We start from the raw sequence: 19,056 nt of genomic DNA, 5'->3' as shown, positions 1-19,056 counted from the left end.
AAAAAAAAAAAAAAAAACATTTCACTAAAATGCTGGTGTTACCCTACATTTTTCATTTTCACAAGGGAGAATAGGAAAAAAAGCCCCCCCCAAATTTTTAACCCCATTTCTTCTGAGTAAGAACATACCCCATATATGGATATAAAGTGCTCTGCGGTGCACTACAATGCTCAGAAGAGAAGGAGCGCCATTGGGCTTTTGGCAAGAGAAGGTGTCTGAAATTGAAGGCCATGTGTGTTTACAAAGCCCCCATAGTGCCAGAACAGTGGACCCCCCCACATGTGAACCCATTTTGGAAACTACACCCCTCACGTAATAAGGGGTGCAGTGAGCATTTACACCCCACAGGTGTCTGACAGATTTCTTGAACAGTGGTCCGTGAAAATGAAAAATTTTATTTTTCATTTGCACAGCCCACTGTTCCAAAGATGTCAAACGCCAGTGGGGTGTAAATGTTCACTGCATCCCTTATTAAATTCTGTGAGGGGTGTAGTTTCCAAAATGGGGTCACATGTGGGGGGATCCACTGTTCTGGCACCACGGGGGGGCTTTGTAAACACACATGGCCTCCCACTTCTATTCCAACCAAATTCTCTCACCAAATGCTCAATGGCGCTCCTCTTCTGAGCATTGTAGTTCGCCCGCAGAGCACTTTACATCCACATATGGGGTATTTCCATACTCAACATTCTAGTGAAAAAAATCAAATTTTTCATTTTCACGTCCAACTTTGTTAAACACCTGTGGTGTGTTAATGCTGCCTGTATGCCTTGTTACGTTCCTTGAGGGGTGTAGTTTCCAAAATAGTATGCCATGTGTGTTTTTTTTTTTGTTTTTTTTTTTGCTGTTCTGGCACCATAGGGGCTTCCTAAATGCAACATTCCCCAACATTCCCCCCAAATACAATTTCAGCAAAATTTGCTTTCCAAAAGCCAAATGTGACTTCTTCTCTTCTGAGCATTGTAGTGCGCCAGCAGAGCACCTGACGTCCACACATAGGATATTTCCATACTCACAAGAGATGGGGTTACAAATTTTGGGGGGGCATTTTCTCCTATAACCCCTTGTAAAAATGTAAAATTTGGGGGAAAACCAGCATTTTAGTGAAAAAAATTTTAATTCATTTACAAATCCAAATTTAACGAAAAGTTGTCAAACACCTGTGGGGTGTAAAGGCTCAGCAGACCCCTTGTTACGTTCCTTGGGGGGGGGGGGGGGGTGTCGTTTCCAAAATAGTATGCAATGTGGGGGGGTTTCTGCTGTTCTGGCACCATAGGGGCTTCTTAATGTGACAAAAACCTTAATGCCCCCCAAAAACCATTTCAGAAAAACTCACTCCCCAAAATCCCACACCTTCCCTTCTGAGCCCTGTAGTGCATCCACAGAGCACTTGACATCCACATATGAGGTATTTCCTTACTCAAGAGAAATTGGGTTACAAATTTTGGGGGGCTTTTTCTCCTTTGGGTCTGCGAGTGTAAAAAATGAAAATTAAAAATTTTATCCTTTACCTTGCTGCTATTCCTGTGAAACACCTAAAGGGTTAACACACTTTCTGAATGTCATTTTGAATACTTTGGGGGGGGGTGCAGTTTTTCTAATGGGGTCATTTATGAGGTACCGTATTTATCGACGTATAACACGCACTTTTTAGGCTAAAATTTTTAGCCTAAAGTCTATGTGCGTGTTATACGCCGATACACCCCCAGGAAAGGCAGGGGGAGAGAGGCCGTCGCTGCCCGCTTCTCTCCCCCTGCCTTTCCTGGGGTCTAGAGCCCTGCTGCCGGCCCTTCTCTCCCCCTGGCTATCGGCGCCTCTGCCTGTTCTGTCCCCCTGACTATCGGGGCTGGCGCCCCATTGCCGGCACCGATAGCCAGGGGGAGAGAAGCGGCGCCGACAGCCAGGGGGAGAGAAGAGGCAGCGGCACCCATTGCCGTTGCCGCTGCCCCGTTGCCTCCCCTCATCCCCGGTGGCATAATTACCTGTTGCCGGGGTCGGGTCCGTGCTGCTGCAGGCCTCCAGCGTGCGTCCCCTGCGTCGTTGCTATGCGCGGCGCACTGACGTCAGGTAATTATGTCACCGGGGATGGGGGGAGGCAGCGGCGCAGCGGCGCCGGCAATGGGTGCCGCTGCCCCTTCTCTCCCCCTGGCTGTCGGCGCCGCTTCTCTCCCCCTGGCTATCGGCGCCGGCAATGGGGCGCCGGCACCGATAGTCAGGGGGACAGAACGGGCAGCGGCGCCGATAGCCAGGGGGAGAGAATGGCCAGCAGCAGGGCTCTAGACCCCAGGAAAGGCAGGGGGAGAGAAGCGGGCAGCGACGGCCTCTCTCCCCCTGCCTTTCCTGGGGGTGTATCGGGGTATACACGCGCACACACGCACCCTCATTTTACCATGGATATTTGGGTAAAAAACTTTTTTACCCAAATATCCTTGGTAAAATGAGGGTGCGTGTTATAGGCCGGTGCGTGGTATACCCCGATAAATACGGTAACTTAAAGCGTTGGAAACGATCTGCTGAATCGTGAGTTATTACCCTGTTGGGTCTGATAATGCTTGGACAGTATAACTGAATACTGAAGACCCCTCAAATCCACTTCAAAACTGAACTGGTCCCTGAAAAATTCCATTTTTGAAAATTTTGTGGACAATTGGAAAATTGCTGCTGAACTTTGAAGCCCTCTGATGTCTTCCAAAAGTAAAAACATGTCAACTTTATGATGCAAATATAAAGTAGACATATTGTATATGTGAATCAATATATAATTTATTTGCAATAGCCATTTTCCTTACAAGCATACAAGCAGAGAGTTTCAAAGTTAGAAAAATGCTAAATTTTCAAAATTTTCATGAAATTTTGGGATTTTTCACCAAGAAAAGATGCAAGTAACGATGAAAATTTATCACTATCATAAAGTAGCATATGTCATGAAAATACAATCTTGGAATCAGAATAATCAGTAAAAGCATCCCAGAGTTATTAATGCATAAAGTGACAGCGTTCAGAATTGCAAAAAAGGGCTCAGTCCTTAAGGTGAAAAAGGGTTCAGTCCTTAAGAGGTTAAAAAAAAAATTCAAAGTATTATTTCAATTTTCTCCCAAATATTCCACTGAGCCGTATAGTATCTACAGTATGTGTAAGTAATGTTTAAAAAATGTCAAGGTCATAAAGGATGCAAACATTCATATGTTGTCATATAATGGTTGTCAATGTGGTTCCACAGAAATAATAACGTACACAATATATTCTTCAGTGTATCTAGAAAGTCTTCAGACTCTTACTTTATTGACATTTTATTATGTTGCAGCCTTGTTCTAAAAAAGCCATCGTTCAGCCTTGGTTTCAATTGACCAGAGAAGCTTGTTTCTTACAGTTTAGGGTCTTTATTGCAAATTTTAGGTGGGCTTTCATGTGTCTTTTTACTAAGGAAAGGCTTCTTTGAGGCACTGTGCTGCAGTGACGGTTGACTTTCTAGAAGTTTCTCCCATCTGCACACAGGGTCCTTGGTACTTAGCCAGACTGACCATTAGATTAATTGTCACCTTTCTACTCAAGGCCCTTCTCACCCGATTACTTAGTTTGGTGGGGTGTCTAGATCCAAAAAGAGTCCTGTTTGCCTGAAATTACTTCCATTCCAGAATTACGCAGGCCATTATGCTCTTTGAAAGCTCTACAGGATTGTCTTTCCTCCTCATGGCTCGGTTTTTGCTCTGACATACATTGTCAGCTATGAGGCCCTATGTAGACAGGGGTGGGTCCTTCCAAATCATGTCCAATAAACTACATTTTCCACAGGTGACTCCAATTAAGGAGTAGAAACATCTCAGAGATGACCTAGAGAAATGAGAGTCCCCTAGAGCTAAATGTCAAGTGTCATAGCAAAGGAGCTGAATACTTATGTCAGTGAGACACTCTTTATATTTTTTTCTATTATACATTTCAACAATTCTTGTTTTACATTCTTATTATTGTGTATTAAATGCAGAATTTAAAGGGATATCTGGCCCAATAAACAACCTGTGCATAGTGACAAAAAGTATACTGTTATTAGCAATAGGGTACAGATATTCCATTGTCAGCTGTGCTACCTGACTTGTAGGTCTGACATTAGGTCACACTCTCTCTATGAAATGCTCCCATCCCTGCTTCCTGTCTGCTCGGTCTCTAAACCCCCCCCCCCCCCCCCTGTTGTCTGCTCTGGACGATATTCATTGATGTGAAGAGGGGAGCTCTTATTACTGCCCATTAGATTTTACGGCAACAAAAAGCATTTCTCAGTCACAGTAGTTTCCATCAAAACAGGCTCGCTCCTGTCTTATCTATGAAAGGCTTCCTGTAGAAACTAAAGAGCAGTAATATGAGCTCCCCTCTTCACATACTTTTTCTTGTCCTGAGAAAACAGAAGGGGAGCAGGCATAGGAGCGCTCTGCAGTCTGGGCCTGTGACCTAATGTCACATCTACAAAGGAGAGGGCACAGCTGATAATGGAACATCTGTGCATTAAGTCTAATAACATTATATTAGTTAGTTGCTTTGATGTGATTTTTGACAATATAAACAGGTTGATTCTTTAGCTGGACAACCCCTTTTAAAGCATTTAATTTTCTAGAACATGTAGAACTTTAGACAGACTAGTAATTTAGTTTTTGATTTTAGGCCTTTTGAATGTTGTAACTGAACCATTCTTCAGAGGAGAAGTGTATGACGCTTATGTGGTTCCTATCAGCATCAGCTATGAGAAAATCTTAGAAGAGACCTTTCATGTGCAAGAGCTTCTTGGAGCACAGAAATCCAAGGAATCTACATCAGTAAGATATCGTAAGAGCTCTATAGTATATACACAAGTAATAGAGAAATACTTATCTTTGTCTACTATTGCTCTTACAGGGTCTGATTAAAGCCAGGAAAATACTCAGAGATAATTTTGGAAACATTCATATTTACATTGGACAACCAATATCCCTGCGATCAATGGCTTCTGGAAAAGTAAATCGTTTACAGTATAATCTAACACATAGGTATTAGTTTATACATTTATAAAATAAGAGCTTGCATGTACAGCTTATACTAGGGCTGTTTGATACTGAACAATATATTTTGTATTATAGGCATAACCTTCAGCGCCCATCAGAGGATATTCAGAAGTTTATTTCTGATTTGGCATACAGAATAGAACTTCACCAAATTGCCAACACTGTGCTAAGCCCTGGAGATTTGGTAGCAGTGATTTTGCTTATGAATCTGCCAGTATTGAGTCATAATCTATTAGTTGAGGAAATATTATGGCTCAAGAAGTTAACAGAGGACTTTGGTGGATGCCTAGATTGGCCAGGTATGTAATTTCATGTCATGGTAATACTTTCCATTAATAATGATACAGTTCAAACCCTAAACGTAAAAATAGGATTATATAGATAAAGCATTTTTGGACATGTCATGTTAACTCGCCAACAATATCCGGCAGTGTAATTTGTTTCATCTAAGCTCAGTTTCATCCATACATATTGAGTAAATTGATGCTTGCAGCTGGGTCATGTGGATCCTGTTACACAGTACAGCATGTAAATTACAAGTTCCTGAAAATCCAGTGACACTGACCATACCAGAGGCAGGGTCTAAGGCATCGGAATATGCTGAATTGGTAAGATTTGAGAGCAGGGACAAAACATAGCAGAGGTATGAGCATTGTGTGCATAGGTCCAGGTGTCTTATCCATAGAACCAGAATTAACAACAAACCAGAGGTTAAGCAGTAGCATAAGTATGCAAGCCAAGATGAACTCTGTGGAACCAGAAGTCAAAGCAAGCCTGTGATCAAGCAGTAGAATAGTTAAATGTCAATTAGATGTACTACAACATATTTCTAATTTACTTTCATTTTATTAAAACACTTTATTTTTATTTTGAAATCCGGCCACTAGGTGTCTCCCTCCTAGTGGCTGGCTGCAGCACAGCGTGACGTCACGCCTGAATTCGAACCGATGCCGGCCGGGCAATCGGTCCGAATTCATTCAGCCTGCGCTCGCTCCCTGCCTGTCAATCAGACAGGCGGGAGCGAGCGCTGAGAGCGTATTGGCTCCCTGGCCTCACACGCTGGCCCCGCCTCCCGCTGCTGCCTCAGGAAGCACTCAGGACTTACTTCGGTATGTCTGTCTCAGGTGGGGGTGGGGGGATTTTAGTGCCGCGGCCATGAATTTTATTGCTTTCAAGGGGGGGGGGGGGGTTTGCGGGGGTAGCGCAGCAGCCATAACAAAGTTATTGTTTTCACCACAGGGTGCCTCCGGTTGTTTCACCACTACATCTCCCAGCTTGCCCTGACAGCCAATAGATGTCAGGGCAAGCTGGGAGTTGTAGTGGTGAAACAGCTGGAGGCACCTATATTGGTGAACTAAGGGCGGAAGTCTGTCTAGCCCCGCTACTGTATGTACCAACATGAGCAACTAGTTATTGCCAGTTACAGTTATGTGAGGAAAAATGTACAGATCAATATTTCTTTTAAACAGTATATAAAGAAGTCATTGAACAAAGATACAATGTAAATTGGCCTTGTAGACAGCCAGCTACCTTATCTACTCCCTTAATGGTTAGTATTCAGACTATAAATACAGCCCTAGTAGTATGGCAGTGTATTGCAAAGGCAGCAAGCTTTTTCATGTCCCCTAGGGGCAAAAAAAGATCACAAAATTCAAAACACCCCCTCCTTTTCCCATTTCTTATGTAAACACTATAAGAAAAGACCTACAGGTCACTGTACACAGAAATGAGCCCTCACACACACAAAGAATACAGTTAAAATGTCATGTTTACTGCAGGGCTGTAAAAAATAAATCCCTTAAAAGGAGAATTGCGCTTTTTCCCTTTCCACTTCACAATTATTTGGGGGGGGGGGGGTGCATTATAGTTAGGGTATGTTGCTAGAACACGTTAAATAATAAATGAGGGGTCACAGTGCATTCTCAGTTCTTTCCTGTACATTGAAGGTTTCAGCCATCTACTGTGCACTATAACACCGTCTCATTCACTTGAAAGGAGCTGTATTGCAATTCTTTGCACAGCTTGTGGCTGGGAACACAGCTTTACAAAGTAGGAAATACTAGTCAATCCCAAACCTTTAAAGGGGTACTCCGGTGGAAAACTTTTTTTAAATTTTTTAAATCAACTGATGCCAGAAAGTTAAACAGATTTGTAAATTACTTCTATTAAAAAAAATCTTAATCCTTCCACTACTAATCAGCTGCTGTAAAGGAAATTATTTTCTTTTTGGATTTCTTTTGTGTCATGACCACAGTGCTCTCTGCTGACACCTTTGTCCAGAGCAGTAGAAAATCCCCATAGCAAACATATGCTGCTCTGGACAGTTTCTAAAATTGACAGAGGTGTCAGCAGAGAGAAAATAATTTCTTCTATAGTGTGCAGCCCCTAATAAGTTCTGGAAGGATTAAGAAATTTTTATAGAAATCATTTGCAAATCTGTTTAACTTTCTTGCACCAGTTGATTTAAGAAAAAGTTTTCCACCGGAGTACCCCTTTAAACCTCAGAATTTGTAGGGCTAACAGATGTTGGGTTCCCACCAATCAGAATGTTATGGTATACTCATATGCTATTGATATGCCATAACATCAAACATTGAGAATATGCCTTTAATGGTATATATACCTGTTCACTAATACATTTATATTTTACAGATAATAAAACCATCAATGAAGTTGTTCAATCCAGTGTATCCCTACATTCAAATTTTATGGCTATTGTGGACAGTCATATTGTTTTGCTTGAGCATGATGTGACAGATGTGTTGACTGAAGAGATGGTCGCCAAACAGACTGTCACTTTTTTGACTTGCGCCTCTTACAGAAACAAAATGGTTAATGTTTTCATACGCCCTGCGCTTGTAGTGCTCGCATGTAAAACTGCACAGAGTTTACAAAAAGGTACAAACATTTGAATCCGTATAGATACGAATTCTTTATTACTTATTTTCAATGTTGCTTGATTTACAAGATCTAATGCTACTTTAATGCGTTTCTATTTGTTCTCCTTTATTTCGTTAGCCAATAAAAGATATCAACTATAGAGGGTTTATTTTTTTATCTTGGATATTAAGTAAATAACACTTATGCTATATGTCCAGAAGTTTCTTCATGCTACAGATAATAATAAATACAGAATTTCCAGTCAAATTACTTTCTTACTTATCACCAGTATGCACAATGCTCGTGCCCCATTATTGGTGTCAGGCTGCAGTCTGTGTGTAACTAAATAAAATAAAACATTTTTCACAGTTGTGCTGGAGACTATTAATTTCACAGGTTTTATCAGAAATAGACAAAATGGTACAGAATACTGCTCTATTTTGTCAAGAAAAATTACAGACACCTTACTATGGAAACCTTAGTGACCAGAATAAATGGATATTTTGTCATCACAAAATTATATCTTGTTAAATGTTTAACTAAAAGATATATAATAGTGTGATATATACTTCTGCTTGCTTTTGCTGCACTTTTCCTGGACCCATTGTCTTGGCTGTCTCTTGTTTATTCCTTCTACTCCCAAAATAATGCTTCATTTTTAGCTGGTTTCAGGAGCTTGGCTTGGGCTTGTTGCAGAGCTCCAGCTTAGCCTTGAGCAATGTCATCACTCGCAGCCAGCACCTTCCTCTAACATCCCTACACTCTGTGTACTGGAGGGGCTGGCCAGAGGTAGTGATGTTCCTCGGGAGGTGCTAAGTGGAGGCAGAGGCAGGAGAATGGCAATCCTTTGGCTGATACCAGAGGCAGGAGAGCAGCAATCCTATCGTTTTTAGCAGAGTAGAGAGGGCAGAAATTGTATTGCTGATTGCAGAGGCAGGAGAGCAGCAGTCCTATATTTTTTAGCATAGTAGGTAGAGCATAAATCGTATTGCTTATAGCAGAGGCAGGGGGGCAGTGATCCTATGGCTGGTAACAGAGGAAAACTCTGTACACAATATCTCTGTTACAAGAGATGGATTTAACCCAACAACCAGCAGTGAACAGCAAAGGGAAGGGGAGCCTCTAGTGGAACTAGCTAGAAGAATATTAAATTTGGAAACTGATCACATATACTGTTGAATGAGCAGAAGCTGTATAAAACATTAGTGACCATTTAATAAAAATGTATCCTGCGGGACAACCTAGTACATCCCAGGGAATTGTATATGGAAATACTAACTTGTCATAGCTATGTGGCACAAAGTCAAGTTGGAGTTTTTCTTTAAATCAATCAACTTTACATCAAAATGACATCCCATGAACATTCTTTCAATATACAAACCAGGGCCACCCTCCAAGCTTAATACATATTGAGGTTGCACTAAAGGAATAGGAATCTCCAGTTCCTTTTAAAAAATGCAAAGCAATAGAATTCTAATCTTTGTCCAGAAACTTTACCTAATGGTAAAACAGGCCATATTCCCTTACTTGCTGTTTGTGTGTTTTTATGTCTCTTTTTGGAATTATATCGTTTCTGTAAATACTTTTCTTTTTCAGATGATATATATAGATCATTTTGCTTCTTGAGGAATCTTTTTTCCAAAGAATTTATCCTTTTTCCTGACCATGAAGGACAGGTGAGAAACATATTCTTTGAATTAAGTGTAATAACCAAACGAAGATAGAAACTGCTTTTACAAATATTATATCATATATCATTTATTAGGCTGTTCATTCTGATTTTAGAAGATACAGCTAAGGCATCCAGTAACATTCCTGGCAGTATTAATGGGAAGATTAATAGAAAGTCTCCTTGTAGAAATCTGGTCACTGCTCTTTGAGGAGCTTAGCTGTAATGAGCGAAAATCCTGGAGCACAAATATTTTGTACAGTCACATATACTGCATACTCATTTCTTAGTCACAGCCATGCAATATGTAATGATAATATTACTTTGAGATGACTCCACCAAAATCAAGTACGTCCTTGATTAATATATGTATGCCTACCTAAGGGGTGTAGTTTCCAAAAAGGAGTAATTCGGGAATTCCACTGTACTGGCACTGTTCATGGTCCAAAAGTGCAGTGTGTGCACAGTCCATATGGCAGAAGTTTTGATGTCTGACAGCACAGGCTGGGCACAACCTATTGTGCACTAAAATTAACTAGAAAACTGCGCTTAACTAGAAAACTGCAAATTTCACTTTGCCCTATTTGCTGGATATCAATCCAGCATTGTCACAGCATTTGCCATACTACTTTATAAATGCCTTGTCGTGTGGTTTGCCAAATGGGGGGTTCATATATTATTTCATGTCAAAGGTCTATTATTATGTGTCATTGTTGTGTAAATCACCTCATTAGACCTTAAAGGGGTATTCCAGGCAAAAACCTTTTTTTATATATATCAACTGGCTCCGGAAAGTTAAACAGATTTGCGAATTACTTCTATTAAAAAATCTTAATACTTCTAATAGTTTTTAGCTTCTGAAGTTTTCTGTCTAACTGCTCAATGATGATGTCACGTCCTGGGAGCTGTGCATGATGGGAGAATATCCCCATAGGAACTGCACAGCTCCTGGGACGTGAGTCATCAGAAAGCAGTTAGACAGAAAAAACAACTCAACTTCAGAAGGTAATAACTATTGCAAGAGTTAAGATTTTTTAATCGAAGTCATTTACAAACTTTTTAACTTTCCGGAGCCAGTTGATATATAAAAAAAAGTTTTGGCCTGGAATACCCCTTTAAAGAATATCTGTCAGATATCCCCCCCCCCCCCCAAAAAAAAAAAATTATATATATATATATATATATATATATATATATATATCACTCAGTACCTATTCCTGACATGTACATCTAATTTTTGTGTCTAGCACCTTTATTTATTTTTTATACACTTTTACCGTAGCTCACTTGCTTGAAATCCTCTCTGTACATGCCTCAGCCCCCTCCCTCAGTATGCTGTCTGCTCACATCTCCCCTAGCATTAGCAAAGCTACAATTCCTGGCATGTGCCCACTGTCTGGGCAAGCTGGGAGTTGTAGTATTGCTAACCCTAGGGGAGATGTGAGAGATGGGCGGGCAGAAAAGTGAACTGCAGCGGGCAGTGAAGTGAGAGGTGGGCAGGTGGACAAGTAAGTGGTGATGCTAGGAGCGCACTGAAGGAAAACAGCTGATGTTGGCTGTGTTGTGAAGCTCCGGTGCATCCCTAACAGTTGTTAATCTTGAGGGAAGCAGGAGTTTTCACCACACAGGCAGTGCTGTTATTAACTTGCTGTGTGCTCGCTCCGGGCGGCTGTGCCTTCCTGCAGGCAGAGTGACAGGCCGGGAAGGAGCCCAGCAGAGCCATGTCCAGTGTGTCCACGTGTCATCATGACGTTTGTACTCGTTGGTGTTCCAGCAGGTATGGGGACCCCTAGTGGCCAGTTCTTTAAGCCATGATTTCTGTAAAAATGTAAAAAAAAATTCTTATGAAGTATATTAGAAAAGTTAATGTTTTGCCAAGATGTACAACAGATAAAAAGTTTTTGTAACTAACAGTGCCCATTTAAAGTGTACCTGTCGTTAGCAAAAAACTTTTTTTTATTCAATGTAGATAATTCCATTATATTTGTGATATACATTGGTTAAAAAATGTGTATAGTTTTGGGTGAAAAAATGCTGTCCCTGCAGCTGTTGCCTTTCTGTCTATATGAGGAGTCCAAATACAGGAAGTGCTAGGACAAGCAGGGCTCTGTGCAGGCTCCTGGCTTGTCAATCATCCTGCTTTGTGAGTCAGGAGTATGTCATAGAGCCTCAGTGTACAGAGCCCTGCTTGTCCTTAGTGTTCATAGCCCTGCTTGTACTTGTCCTTAGTGTACAGAGCCCTGCTTGTCCTCAGTGTACAGAGCCCTGCTTGTCCTCAGTCTACAGAGCCCTGTTTATCCTCAGTGTACAGAGCCTTACTTGTCCTTAGTGAACAAAGTCCTGCTTGTCCCACCCACACTTCCTGTATTTTGTCTCTTCACAGAGACACACAGGCTATAGCTGCAGGGACAAAAGTAGACACATTTTTTAACCCATGTATATCACAAACATACATTTCTCTATCGGCTCCATTGGGGGACACAGACCGTGGGTGTATGCCGCTGTCTGTAGGAGGTATGACACTATGGTAATAAAAAAAGTCGGCTCCTCCCAGCAGGATATACCCGCCTCCAGGCCCTGAGGTAATCAGTTTAAGCTTAGTGTCTGAAGGAGGTGGACATGGTCTGGATTTCTCCAGACCAGGTCTTATGTTTTATTATTTTCCTAGTTAGGGAATGTGTTAGTTTTTTATTCCATTTTCTTTCATGTTTTCAGGTGGGGACTCAGGAACTGCGGCTCACTGTTTCCCCATTGCGAGTAAGGGGGCACAGACATTGCGTATGTGCGCTGTTCAGCCCCTCTTGCCAACGGTCAGCGCCTGGGGTTGTACCTCATGGGTCCGGGTCACCCTATCTCCTTGCTCGCCTCGCTCGCACATGGTAGCCCGGCATGATGCAGGTGATAAAACTGGCTGAAGACTTCATAGGAAGACTTCATGAGGTAAGTTCTTCTGACTGAGGTGAGTATATTTCCCTTTCTCCTTAGGTGCAGATTTGCAACAGCTGGAGACCCTCAGTTTTTGGCCCACTTTTCTCTTGGGTCCAATGGGGCTGGCCTGGACAGGGGGTCCTTTATTACTGGGGGGAGCAGTGGCAATTTGGATGGGGCACAACACTTTATTCATATATGTGTGTGTGTTGAACGTCTGTGTGAGTGTTTTTACATTGAAGCGGCTGACAGCCGCGGCGTTCTCTATGCGGTTGCTCTGAGTGCCAGTTTACTTTCACTTTCGGCAGCGGCTGCTGCCGGCGGCGTTTAGTCCGCTCAGTTCCCCGCAAGCTCACATGCATTCGCATGTGCGCTCGGGGCAAGGAGCGGGTGCCATTACAGACTTCTTGTTAGTACTTCGGCGGCCCGTTGCGCTTTAGCTCCGCCCACCCAGGCCCGGGAAGCTTCTCTGGGCCAATCAGTAGTGCCCCCTGCTCCTAACACGTCCCTCACTTGCTATTGGGGCATTTCTCCCCTCTAGGACAGAGTGTTACAGCCTGCAGACCACCACGGGCTTGAGTCCCGGGGTGGGACAGAGTGTTACAGTGTTGTGGTTTAATTTTTTAAATAGGCCCATTGTGGTCTATGGGGATCTCAAGGCATGTGAAACAGTAAGATAAGCAGACTGTATCAGCAACACAGTGCAATGGGAAACACAGTCTTGGGTGAGAGAGGCCCAGAACGGCCTCCCTCTAAACTGTTAAATGGAGTGTTAGCCACTCCTTTACTCTGTTAATACTGTAACTCTAAACTGTCTGGTTCTGCTGAACCACTTGTTCTGCCTGCTCCACTGCTCCCCCAGATCCCCCTGCTACTCTACCCCGGTTGTTCTTCCCGACCCGGTGGGTTTGGCCGCCCTTCCAGCCTGGGTTCCCTCCCTCTCCCAGTCTATATCCGACTTGGCTCAGGTCTCCCGTTATGTTGTGACTGCCTTGGAGAGGCCCTCCTTACATGGTCCTCCGGAGGGTCCCGCTCTCCCCCCTATTCTGATGCTCTCGCAGCATCATAGGGGTGTGTCATCTGACTCATCCCCCGAGTCTTCTGGCAGGCACGGGCGCTCCCCTCGCAGGCATCGCCCCGTTGCTCTGACCTATAGCAAGCGTCGCTCCTCTAGAGAATGCTCCCAGGGTCGCCGCTCTGGCTCTCCAGACCCACGTACCAGGTCAGTATCTCTCTCTCTTCCAGGGCCGCCTCACACGTTCCCATTCACCTGGAGAACTTGTGGAAGAGGTTTCTGATTCGGCCTCCGACTCAGAGGACCACACGGATTTGCCTAATGTGGTATACTCATTGGTTGCGGCCATAAGAGACACCTTACAGCTAAAGGACCCAGGAACTTCAGACGTGGTCCAGAAGTTTCCTTTCATCGTGGCTGAACTCTTCCAGGGCTGCCTCACCTCGTCCCCATTCACTTGAAGAACTTGTGGATGAGGTTTCTGATTCGGCCTCCGACCCAGAGGACTGCACTGATGTGCCTGATGTGGTGTACTCAGTGGTTGCGGCCATAAGAGACACCTTCCATCTAAAGGACCCAGGAACTTCGGACGTGGCTCCAGAAGTCTGCTTTCTTTGTGCCCGACCAGCACTCAAGACTTTCAGCTCTCACGCTGAATTTTACGCCCTGCTGGTATCCGCCTGAAGTCATCCTGAGTCAAGTTTCAGGAAACGAAGAAGGTTCAAGCGCGGTATTCCTTCGACAAGGACCTCATTGCTCAGTGGACCTCCTCTCCAACTGTGGATCCACCGGTCTCCCGCCTCTCTAAGGCGCCTATCCGGCCTTTGGCTGATGCGACGGCCTTCAAGGATCCAGCGAACATGTAGGTGGATACTTTGGCAATCTCTGCCCTTGAGGCAGCAGGTTCTTCCTGTTTTTGCTTCTGCCTAGGTGTAAACGGCCCTTTTAGTATGGTCTTCCAACTCCGCCAGGGTAGTCTTCAAGATTCCTCCGGAGGATTTATTTAATCTAACTCTCCGATGCTCCGCAGCCGGAGATTATTTCTGTGTTCTGCTTCCATGTGCATCCACTGTGCTGCCTTTACCACAAGCTACCTGATAGCCACCGTCCCTGCATGTGGCTTTAAGCCTGGAATGCGGATGCCACCTTCAAGAAGTGAGGCGATGGGCAAAAAAAGAGTTCTTTATTACCTCTGGTAAGGCTCACAGAACCGCTTCCGTCGTAAGTCCTCCTTCCGGTTCTGCGGACCTTTGGTACCAACAAAGGGTACCAACAAAGGGTCGAGCCAGGCGCCTTCATGGGAAGAGGATTCCTCTTTCCGATCCCATTCCTCCCGGAGGTCGGCTATCCGTTCCGGCCGTTTGGCAGCTCCATCAGGCACCCGTAGGCCTTCCTCGGCCTGAAGGGTCCCCCCCCCCCACCCGTCGACCTCTCTCGGATGGTTGATCGCCTCTTACTGCCGGGATGCCTGGACATGCAGCTTCAGGGGAACGTTTTTGAGGTTTATTCCAACCTCTCTGGTCTCCAAGAAAGGCGTTTCTGTTCGCCCAGTCTTGGTTCTCTAGTATCTCAGCCAGCATCTTGCATTCCTATCCCAAATGGTGTCTCTCTGTTCGGTGTCCACGGTTCAAGGGGAGTTTTCGTTCCTCGTTTGACATCAGAATGCCTGCCTCCACATCTCATTGTTTCCCGGTCATCAGCGGTACCTCCGCTCTGCAGTTCCGGACGGTCATTTTCTATTGTGGCTATCCATTTCGGTCTGGCCACTTCTCTGCGGACCTTTACCAAAGTCCTGGCGCCTGTGATAGCCTTTTTTACGGACAACAGTTGTTTCCGTGATTCCTTATTTGGGCTACCTCCTGATCTGAGCTCTAGCAGGACCCAGATCCTGAAGAGTCTTAGTCTCAACCTCCATACCTTGTCTCACTTCGGTTGGATGGTCATTTGGGACAAGCCCAACCGCTCTCCTGGGGCTCCAGTTCGATGCGGCCTCTGCCCGCTTTCGACTCCGCCGACTCTTTCAAGAGTCTGATCCCTCCGGCTCCCTGCTCCAGTTTCCATTCGCTTTTGCATGGATGTCCTGGGTCGATTGGCTGCGGCCATTTGCCCAGTTTCATCACCGACCTCTTCAACTGATGATTTTCTTCTGGTGTGACAGGTCTCCATTGTCTCTTGGCCGCAAGATCGTTCTCTCTCGTCATTCTTGTTGGTCCCTTCTATGGTGGCTTTGTTCCCCCCCCCCCATTTCCCTTCCTGTCCATCCCTGCCTGTCTGTCAGGCTGGGGAGGTATTTTAAGGGACCGCCCGGTCTGGGGTCTTGGCCCCCCGAGAGTTTTTTTTCCTTTCAACATTTTGGGGCCTAGGGCAATTCTTTCTTTGCTTGCTTCATGGGAATTTTCCTCCTGAACGGAACTCAGGTTTCCGGCCATCTCAGTTATCTTCAGTCTGGCCGTCCCTGGGATGTGAGCTTCTAGGCCGGTCCTCAGTCGTCCAAGACCACTGGTCCCTACATCCAGGGGTGTTTGCTGTGATCTGCAACACCTGGGGCGCTCCAGACGTAGATCTCTGCTTGTCCTGCCACAACCGAAGCGTTCCTCTCTCTTGGTCGAGCCTTGCCCTACCTTGTCTATTTGGTGGTCAGGCTTTGCCCTACCTTATCTGTTTCCTCCCTTTCTTCTCCTTTCGGGGTCCTGAGGAAACTCTCAGTAGGATGTTTCAGCCATTCTAGTGGCCCAGCCTGGGCCCGGCGGGCGTGGTAAGTCTTCATGGTCAGGCTCGTGAACGACTTAACGTTGCGCCTTCCCTATCGTCCAGACCTCCTATCTCAGGTCTCCTGTGCCACCCCTATTAACGTCTCTGCTTTGACGGCGTGGCGGTCGAGATCGCGGTTTTGAGAGCCGCGGTTTCTCTTCCCAAGTCATTCGCACCATGCTCAGGGCTCGTTAGTCCTCCTCTGCAAAAATTTACCACCGTTCCTGGCGGTCTTATTTTAGTTGGTGTGAAGCTCAGGTCTTGTGTCCTGCTACCTTTTCGGTTTCCCGTCTTCTCTCTTTCTTGCAGTCAGAATTGGAACTGGGGTTGTCTCTCAGTTCACTTAAGGGTCAGGTTTCAACCCTTTCTATTCTTTTCCAGCATCGTCTAGCTTCTAATTCTCCTGTCTGGACCTTCCTTAAAGGAGTGGTGCATGCTGTCCCTCCTTATCGGTCACCTTCTCCCCCTTGGGACTTGAATCTGGTTTTGGGGGTATTCCAAGGTGAACCTTTTGAACTCCTTGGAGAGGTGTCCTTGCGCCTCCTTTCTTGGAAAGTGGCGTTTTCTTGTTGTTATCACCTCCATTCGGAGAGTGTCTGAATTGGCAGCTCTCTCCTGCCGTTCTCCGTTTCTGGTGCTTCACCAGGACAAGATTGTTCTTCCGGCCAGATCCTTCCTTTTTGCCTAAGGTTGTTTCGGCCTTTCATCCCTATGAGGACATTGTTCTTCTGTCCTTTTTGTCCCGTTCCTTTTCATTCTAGGTAGCATTTACTCCACAAACTGGATGTGGTTCGGGCTGTTAGGTATTACCTCTCTATCTCTTCTTCATCTCATCAGTCCGATTCCTTTTTCGCCCTTACGGAAGGTCGTCCTAAGGGACAACCTGCTTCCAAGGTCACCACTTCTCTGTGGATCCGGTCTGCCATTTCGGAAGCCTATCGCTGTAGGGGGAAGACTCCTCCCTTTAGGGTTGTGGTTCATTCTACCTGTTTTTGTTGGGGCATCCTGGGCTCTCCAGAACAAGCCTCTGCCTCGCAGATTGCAAGGCGACTACTTGGTCGTCGTTGCACACTTTCTCGAGATTCTACCGGGTTCATACCTTCGCATCGGCTGATGCTAGTCTGGGCCGTAAACTGCTGCAGGCGACAGTGGAACAGCCGTCTGGCTGACTGATTATCTGCACACCAAAGGGACGGCTTTGGTACGTCCCACGGTCTGTGTCCCCCAATGGAGCCGATAGAGAAAAGGAGATTTTTTAACACTTACTGTAAAATCTCTATCTCGAAGGATCCATTGGGGGACACAGCTCCCGCCCTTTTGGGTTTCTCATTGGTTCTCTGTCCGAGGGTGTGTTCAGTTATATCTTTTCTTCTGGTTCTCGGACAGTTCGTGTTTTTTCCTTGACCTGTCGGTTCTCTCCTATTGCTCTGGTACTAAAACTGATTACCTTAGGGCCTGGAGGCGGGTATATCCTGCTGGGAGGAGCCGACTTTTTTTATTACCATAGTGTCATACCTCCTAGAGACAGCAGCATGCACCCACGGTCTATGTCCCCCAATGGATCCTTCGAAAAAGATTTTACAGTAAGTGTTAAAAAAATCTCCTTATGTTGTTTTCTACATTTATATAAAAAGTTTTTGCTAATGACAGGTACACTTAAAAATGCACTTGGTGTTCTTTCACATAGAGCTGACAGATTTCCATTTAAAGGACCAAGCGATTTTCCGTTTTTGCACTTTAGTTTTTTCCTCCTTACCTTTTAAAAATCATAACCTTTTCAATTTTGCACCTAAAATCCATATGATGGCTTATTTTTTGCGCCACCAATTCTACTTTGTAATGACATCAGTCATATTACCCAAAAATCTACCGCGAAACAAAAAAAAAATCATTGTGCGACAAAATTGAAGAAAAAACACTTTTGTAAATTTTGGGGCTTCCGTTTCTACGCAGTACATTTTTCGGTAAAAATGACACCTTCTCTTTATTCTGTAGGTCCATACAATTAAAATGATAGCCTACTTATATAGGTTTGATTTTGTTGTACTTCTAGAAAAAATTATTACTACATGCACGAAAATTTGACTACTTTATAGGGTGTTCTTTTTAAAATGGGGTCATTTATGAGTGTTTAAATGTATAGGCTCCTCAAAACCACCTCTGAAATTAATTGGTCCCTAAGGGTATGTTCACACTGAGGAATTGGGGCGGAAATCAAGCAGAAATTTTTGGCCTCAAAATATTGTTACTTTTCCACAAGAACTCACAGAGATTTCGTGCGGAATTCGACACGCGTAAATGAAAATTTCAAGCGGAGGAGGAGAAGAGTATAATATATATATATTATCCACTTTTTTTTTTTCATGCGGAAATTCCGCACCATTTCCATGCCAATTCCGCGTGGAAATGATTCTGACTGAAAAAAAAATTAACATTGATCTCTATGGGAGAACGAGGCTGATTCCGTCTGAAAGAACATGTTCTTTCTTCAAGCGGAACAGACTTCCTCGTCAGAATTCTGCTTGAGGAAATTCCTAATAAATATGATGCAATTATAAAAACAGACATACCTGATGTGTAACTTACGTTTGTTTTGACTATTTATCTTAAAAGCAGAGACATTCATATATTGAATATGTTTTATTTATATATTTTTTTTATAAATAAACAGAATGTATCGACTAGAATGAACCACAAATATAAAATACAATGTGCCTCAATCTGAGAATCAGCTTGATACGGTAATCGAAAGCATCCCAAAGTAATTAGAATATTAAGTGACA

At 44.2% G+C, this 19,056-nt stretch overlaps 1 protein-coding gene across 7 annotated transcripts in view; it reads left to right on the top strand.

Annotated features, from left to right (window-relative positions):
* Positions 1-19,056, top strand: part of LOC130362473 (dihydroxyacetone phosphate acyltransferase-like) — a 210,237-nt gene that overhangs the window by 65,613 nt on the left and 125,568 nt on the right. For all 7 annotated transcript variants that reach the window (XR_008891438.1, XM_056567017.1, XM_056567016.1 and 4 more), the window contains exons 7-11: positions 4,654-4,805; positions 4,885-5,015; positions 5,106-5,329; positions 7,683-7,928; positions 9,507-9,586. Coding sequence is in view for 6 of the 7 variants with exons in the window: in XM_056567017.1 (XP_056422992.1) it covers positions 4,654-4,805; positions 4,885-5,015; positions 5,106-5,329; positions 7,683-7,928; positions 9,507-9,586 (833 nt within the window). In the remaining variant the exon portion in view is untranslated. The remainder of the gene's footprint in view (positions 1-4,653; positions 4,806-4,884; positions 5,016-5,105; positions 5,330-7,682; positions 7,929-9,506; positions 9,587-19,056) is intronic.

This window comes from Hyla sarda, chromosome 3, assembly GCF_029499605.1.
Source record: "Hyla sarda isolate aHylSar1 chromosome 3, aHylSar1.hap1, whole genome shotgun sequence".
NCBI lineage: Eukaryota > Metazoa > Chordata > Amphibia > Anura > Hylidae > Hyla > Hyla sarda.
The sequence above is the reverse complement of the archived record's forward strand: the minus strand, read 5'-3'. Positions and strand labels throughout refer to the sequence as shown.